Raw genomic sequence first — 7,600 nt, forward strand, 5'->3', positions numbered from 1 at the left:
AGTTTTGGTGGTGGTGGTCCTCGGCGGGCGGTTCCCCGATGCAGATCAGGCGGTGGTACGACTCATTGATGGTTGTGGCGGCTGGCGGTGGGGCTTGGCCGGCGGCGCCATGCTAGCCCGGATCTGGGCCCTTTGGGCCTAGATCTGGATCGAGGTGGGCCGGTTCGGCTAACTCCGACGGACCGTCTTCGGCTGGTCTGGCGTGCTACGGGCGATGGGGGGCGGCGGCTGTTGTGCTGCGTCTGCTGCAGCGCGGCGGCGGGGGCTTAGCGGTCCATATCTGGGCCCGACTGGGCGCTGGCACGACATGCTTCTCCTCCCGCGTCTCGTCTGCTACAGCCTGAGCCATTGAAGGTTGTCCCCTCCCAGTTGAGGTACTGCTGGTCCTTGTCTATAGTGGCTCTGTCTCAATCCGGCCGGCCTCGCTTTGTTTGCTGTGGTGAGACGACGGTGGTGTAATGTGAGTGTGGTGGTGCATGTTGTCGAGTGGTTTGCATGGTGGAGCTAAGGATTGATCTTGGGCGGTGGGTGCGAGGGGTGGGGAGAAATCTTTGTCGGATCTTGCCGACACCGATGCGGTGACGCCTGCGGGCGTTGTCATCCTTCCTAAAGGACGTTGGGTGTACCTCTCCCACACTCCCCTCTGTGTAACAGGAGAAATCCTATGACTTGTCCGGACAGTAGCGTCATCGTCGTCGCAGTTCTTCTTGAAGGTGTTGCTTTGTTAGTGGCAGTCCGATGACATTGAAGTGTGGTGGAATTCTCCGATGGACGCAATAGTTGCGGGACACTACATCTTTCTTTGATCCGGTGCTGCTCGCATTTTTCTGTTTTTTTCTTATCTTTCTTTTTGGGCACGATTATGATGTCTGTCCCACCACCTATCGTTGGGTGTATCCTTAGTTGCTTTGTAATACAAAACGGAAAAACCCTTTTTCGAGGAATTCATCGATCTGGTCGTGGCCTAGGAATGACGACTGATCAGCACGAGTTGCCGAATGAGAGAGAGCATTTACAACCGAACTCCTCAAACCCCGTGGCAGCCCGTCCGGTCACCGACAGGTCACAAAAAATCGATCCATCCGGACCCCTCATGCCCGTCTCAAACGTTCGGACTGACCGACACCCCTCATATCCATCTGAAATATGAGGACGATATGAGGGCTTGCGGACGCGCCCGGTCAATCCGCCACGTAGGACGTGACCCTTTCCCGGATCATCTTTTTTCTTTATTTATTCATCCGTTTCTCTCTCTCTCTTTCTTCATCAATCACGTGTAAGTGACCGAACATATAAAAAAACACGAGAGCTGAGGCTGCGCGGACGAGAAATAAGGATTTAAAATGGATTTGCGGATGTTCGATGAGTAGGATGAGCAAGTTATGTTTGTAGATGCTTTGACTACTATCTTGGGCGATACATAGGTGGACACCTATCATGTTTTCACGTGATTCTTGCACAATGTGAATGGCGAACGAATAACCGCACACGTCTTCCTAGGCAGCTTCTAATCGAACGTCTTGCTCAGCTTAGTATACACCATCAAGTACATGATCGAGCGCCGTCACGCCACAGGTATCAGACTTACAAACATAAACAAAACGCTAGCGAACGTGTGATCGATCCTCACACGATACGATACGTACACAGGCCCGCATGGAGACAGGCGACAAGGCGAACCCGAAATCAAGCTTTGACTTGGAGCATCTCCGCGGGCCGTCGGATCCATCTACGCGGCAGCTTCCCGTGCGGCGCCGGGATCCCAAGGGAACCCGCACGGAAGCCGCGCTTCGGGCCCGCGACAGCGGCCACCTCACCCCCCGTCCCGGTCGGGGCCGTCAAAATCCGACGGCGACGCCGCGCCCAAAAGGGCTCCCCGTCGCACGCGCATCCCCCGCTTGTCCCACTCCCCGGCTATAAAACCCCGCCTCCGCCGCGCAAACTGGCAACGACGACCCAGGCGGCAAGCAACCAAGAAACAGCTGCTTCATTAGCTTCTTCCCTCGCGAAGATCACAGGACGAGGAGAGAAAGGGAAGGGAGTGATATTTTCAGAGATTTCCGAGGAGAGTGAAAAGAGAGCGATCAAGAACCGAAGATGTGCATGGACCGATCACCGGTGCCGGCCAAGAAGATCTGGCTTGCCATCGCCTCCCGCCTCGGCCTCCGGCCAACAGCTGGTAGGCTCCAACTTCTTCTTCGTAGCTCATAGAGCGTCTTCTTTCTTGCGAATGGCTGCGTCTCATCTCTCTTCGTCGCCGGCGAGTTTCTTTCTGACGGATCGACCGGTTTGGTTGCGCTGCAGGGCTGAGGAAGCTGAGGAAGGAGGTGAGGACGTGCGAGTACCGCGACGTGCACATCATGTGGGAGATGCTGAGGGAGATGGACTACCCGGTGCCCCTCGAGGAGAAGGAGGCCGCCGCCGCCGCGGCTGTCGCGGCGGCCGCCGGCGCCAGGAAGAAGAAGGCGGCGTGGAGCCGCTTCCTCTACTACTGCTGCGCGTTCTGAGGTCCACGTGATGTGATCAGATCGATGGACACAGCCAGCTAGAACCAGGCCGTCAGAGTTGTAGGGCAAGCTGGTAGAGAGGCCGTGTGTAGATAGATACAGCATTGGCCATCTAACAGTCTGTGCAGATAACAAACGCGTGTGGATCCAAGCTGCCCGCAATGCTGGGTCGTACGCGCGCGGGACATCTGGAGGATCATCTTTCACACAGCAGTACCACTTGTGAATTGTGATGATGTCGTCTGTCTGACGAAGAACCTCCCGAGAAAGACACGCAAGCAGAAAAGTCTGTACCATGCCATGTGAGCAGGATTCCGAGTAGATGTGGGGCTTGTTTGGTTGTTAATTTTGCCAAGCCTAAATGTGACAAGCCATAAAGTATGGTTGAAAAAACAAATATCAAACTTTAACAAAAGTTGATAAAACTTTTTCAACTTTATGACAAATGGACCAAATGAACAATAAATTTGATAAAAATCAAATACATGCCAACTAAACTAAATTGTGCTTTGGCATTATGTGGCTGGAAACCAAACATCCCGGTGATCTCCTTCCTTGAGACCCCTCACACCGTGGTCAGCACAACAGAGGGCTCGGCTGTGGCGCCATCAAGGTAACCCATGAGGCCAGCAGCCCAGATGTGTGAGAGGTCATGTACCTTCGACACGAGAAAAAAAATCACGGTTATGATGCGGTCGAGGGCAGCAAGGGAAAGAGAAGCCATGGTGGCGGTGGAGGAAGAGCTCGACATATAGATGGAAAGCGGAAAGCTTTTATACCATGTGATAAGGCTGAAAGCGTATGAAACTCGACTTGAAAAGACACGTACGTGTTTAATACAGAGAGAGGATTACACGGGATGGAGTTTAAGATAGATTGATCTCCAAGTTAACTAAAGACAAGCTCAATCTAAACAACCTAACGAAGTTGCAATAGAATACAATACACATGCATCGTATCGATGCACAGGTCAGAAGTAACCTTCCATGAAAAAACAGAATACAACATGCATTTACCAAGGTTTATACATGCCCTGTATATTCATATGTCAAACAAATCGTGCAATTACACTCGAACCAAAGGCTCGACCAGATTCGTTGCACCCGTTCTTCTTGTCAGAAAGGAGGGTACCTGGCAAAAGTGCTCTTTTGCACCCCCGAGCTTAGATGCTTCCTTGTGAACAATAAAGTCAAAATAACAATACTTTATTTAATTAATTTTACATTTTCTGTGTGATAAACATTGATGAAAGTTTTCACCGTGTGTAAAAAATTGTGATAAAATGATATTCGTGGATAGGGATGGCAATGGGTACCCATGACCTACTTATCCGGCGGATAAAACCCTATTAGAATAATGGTAAAAAAATACACATGGATACATAAATGAAAAGATTTGAAACCCATTGAGTATAGTGGGTACGGGTATCGTTTTGTATAACTCATACCCGTGTACCATGTATCAGGATATAAAATAAAAAAATTGGCCTTAAGTATTATTTAGCCACATATTAAACGAATTATATGTACATAAATCCCGTCGCTAGCCCACATCTAGAATGTGTTGTTGTTTACGCGTATGTGTTGTTGTCATGAAGTGTTGTTGTTTATACATTAGGCTGGTTGTAATGAGGAGTATCATATATACTAGTATCATGAATATGTAATTAGTATATGATACTACATCTGTAATACATAGTATTATACGTTAGTATCATATGATAATTTATTTATTGTCATGACACATAGTAACACATCATCTAATATGATACGGTATTATGATATGATACTGAACACTCTCTTTCTTTATTTAATTCTATGCCACTTTATTAAATTTACCTAGTTAGCATGCGTGATACTACTTATGATACTTTCATTACGACCAGCCTTATTATTACAAATTCTTGTTTATGACTATGTAATACAAAAATTTATGTGTTGCAAATCTGGGTAGTTTTTACCCATGGGTACCCATTTTCCCTGACGCGTGATGGTATGGAAAAAAATGTACCCGTTGACGGATATGGGTACGGGTGATGGTTAAGGTTTGGGTCGACGGGTAAGGGTATGGGATGGCTCCATCCATATCCAAACCCGACGGGTGTCATCTCTACAAGGAGATGCTCTCGCGGACACGCCCGACGCCACGCAATGACGATGCCCCTAGGCACGCCCTTAGTTCGCCCGTCATTGGTCGTCTAGGCGTGCGTCGTCTGGGCATATCGGACGATGCAGAGAGCCCCCGAAAGGCCTCCGTGACACGCACCAATAAAAAGACGATGTGGGGGCGCTCTTTGTGCTCAAAGAACCGTGTCAGGCTGGTACTTCAACATTATTTATAGGAGTTATTTTATGAAATAATTTTTCTGTTATCTTATTCCCTCGCATCTAACCTCAACAAAAAAAAGAACCCACCAGCTTTCATATACATACACAATTTCAATAAGAATACGTACAATCCACGACCTGTAATTAGGCATTCTTTGCGATTACATGACTAATACCCGAGGCAACATATCACTTGGAAAGTGTCTCATTTGCCTGTGGGCCAGTGAACATTTATATGTTCGAACCTTTTGTATTTTATTGCTTCATTTAGACTTTTTAACAGCATGGATACATTTCAGTTGTACTGTAGCAAAATGATTTGCATGGGTTAAGTTGTCATGTATGAGGATGCCCTTCTTGAACGAATATTTCAAGGACAACGAAGAAGTTTTCGTGCCTCATGAACTTGGAGCAAAGGAGATTTACTATGACAACCTCCGGGCTTCGGCACCCTAACAGATTATCTTCGAAAGTGAGGCTTTGGCCAACTCGTCAAGTGCAAACAATCAAACTTGGGGGCTTTAGTCATAACGACAAAGTATGTTATTGCCTACTCCCCTAAGATAAGTGGTAAAACGGGGATGGACTATACCTCATATGGGTTTTATGAAGCTGAATGTTGATCCCTTTTTTGATCATGATCCTCTTAGGGCTACAGCTAGGCCGGTCCTTAAAAATGACAAAAGAAGATCATCACCGATGGAAGCTGGAGGATTGATTGGTGTGCTGATGCATTAGCAGCATAAGCTTTGGGTGTAAAGATTGTCTTATTCCTTGCATAAAAAAAAGGTCATAATCGTCTTATTGTTAACTCTGACAATATAAAAGTGATTGACACGATGAAGAATGAAGGACAATCGGCTTCACTCAGGGTGCGTCACCAACAAGTTTGGAAAAAGTGTTGAAATTAGAGATGGGCCTTAGGCCCATAAGACAATTTCAGAAAAAATCTCCAAGGGCCCATGTAGGTGGTGGCATGACAAGGTGGTGGGAAGTTTAGTCCCACCCCGCTAGTGGAGGAGAATTTGGACCTCTTTATAAGGGTCTCTCTTCCATATGCTATTGGAGAGTGAGAAGAGAAGGTGCCCTCTCGCACTCCTCCTCCGCCGCCCGCCTCGCCACGCCTCGTCACGACGGGTTGCGGGAATGAGCCGAGCCGAGCTCATACCTACGCGCTTATTTTTGCCGGTCACGAACGGAGAATACGTAACGGACACGGCACGATCCGGGACGTCGGATCGTGGGCTGTTACCGACTCGGACGTGGGTTCAGCCCACGTCTCTCCACCCAGCCGCCTTTATAAGCAGGCTATCGCCTACCCTAGCCGTCACGAGAATCAGATCACATCCGCCTCACGCGTTCGTTCCTTGACTGCAGTTGCCGCCGGCGACTCCGTCCCGTTTACCGCGTACACGGTCGACGGGAGAGCAGGCCTCCGAAACCCCGCCTCTCCGGTTCCTGTACGGGAGAGGGGGAATTAGGTTTTTGGGGAGCGATCACGCGACTGCTCGCCTCCGTCTGTCTGCTTCGTCTACGTCCGCGTCGCCCTCGTCATCGCCATGTCTTCACCAAGCGAAGCTGACCGTCTCGTCCGCGAGAAGGCCGAAGCCGAGAAGAAGGCGGCAGAGGATACTGCCGCCGCCACCGCTACTGCTACAGCCAATTGGCCGATCGGAGGGTATGATATGTTTATCTCTCTCCTGTTTCTGTCTGCACTAGTAGTATTGTCTATATGCGTAGATGTTTCTGCTATATGCGTAGTACTTGCTAGTATACTCCGTGATCAGTATGTCATGAACCTAGTCAATGCCAATGTTACTAATTATTTCATGGATTAGTCTACTTGAAAAATTGCCTATTTACTCAAAAAAAGGACACTGATTTTCCCCAAAGCAAACATAATAAAATTACATGAAAGTTCCTACAGCACAGAACGACCACTTCTGACCCTAAAACAAGCCGCCTACATGACGTTGTCATTGCTCCCTGATCGGAGCCATCCTGGCCATTTCGATGATAGTCGATAAGGTTTTTTGTGTATTTGTCCCTATGGACCAACACCCGAGAGCCACTATCACAATTGAACCCTTGAATAGATCGTGAACACCTTACACCAAATATCGACGTTGCATACCCATAACGTGAAACCCCTAACCTTGCCGCTCCGAGGAGCCAACAAGAACCTATGCCTGAGCTTTGCCGACTTCGTCCTAGCGTATGAACTCATGGAGGAAGAGAGCCGAGGCTGCCAGAATGGCATGGGAAGGGCAGGCGAATCTGTGGACTCGACTGCCGAAGATCGAGGCGCCGAGGAAAGGATAGAAGTCGTGGTCTTTGACCTTTTTGCGAAGAATCAATATACATGCGTGTTGCAGCTAGCCTTTTGTGGTCGAATTGATCAAACACAAACAAACATGAGGTGGATTGTTTTATCGAAAAATATGAGGTGATTGTGAGCTTATCTTGTTGGTTCAGACAGAGACGGGGGAGAACGAGACAGAGAGCGAGACAACTGTGCACAGTTGCGCACGCTCTTGAGAAAATGACTTTCGTGTGGGGAATGAACCAAATCCGTGCTCAACAACAACAAGTGAGCTCCATTGATCTTAGCTGGAACTGAACGCGGACACCAATGTGTTCTTTTTTTGCGGGGAACATGAATGCGTTTTATTTATAACCACAAAAGGGTCCTCAACGACTCTAAACACTGCCAGCAGTAACATCAATCCTTCTGTCATTAGCATCGGCCCACAGATTTGTTACTCT

The 7,600-nt window shown here is 48.4% G+C and overlaps 1 protein-coding gene across 1 annotated transcript; it reads left to right on the forward strand.

Annotated features, from left to right (window-relative positions):
• The first annotated feature begins 1,922 nt into the window (after window positions 1-1,922).
• LOC123398445 lies at window positions 1,923-2,946 on the forward strand. The gene is made up of 2 exons (XM_045092915.1): window positions 1,923-2,179; window positions 2,305-2,946. The coding sequence occupies exons 1-2, from the start codon at window positions 2,098-2,100 to the stop codon at window positions 2,505-2,507; spliced, it is 285 nt and encodes a 94-aa protein (XP_044948850.1). The 5' UTR covers window positions 1,923-2,097; the 3' UTR covers window positions 2,508-2,946.
• The last annotated feature ends 4,654 nt before the right edge of the window (window positions 2,947-7,600 follow it).

This window comes from Hordeum vulgare, chromosome 5H (assembly GCF_904849725.1).
Source record: "Hordeum vulgare subsp. vulgare chromosome 5H, MorexV3_pseudomolecules_assembly, whole genome shotgun sequence".
NCBI lineage: Eukaryota > Viridiplantae > Streptophyta > Magnoliopsida > Poales > Poaceae > Hordeum > Hordeum vulgare.

What these genes read in the sequence shown, in the direction of transcription:
- LOC123398445 (XM_045092915.1), top strand. Translation starts at nt 2,098, where the DNA reads ATGTGCATGGACCGATCACCGGTGCCGGCCAAGAAGATCTGGCTTGCC. An exon ending in CGGCCTCCGGCCAACAGCTG is followed by an intron (nt 2,180 to 2,304) that starts GTAGGCTCCAAC and finishes GTTGCGCTGCAG; the next exon opens with GGCTGAGGAAGCTGAGGAAG.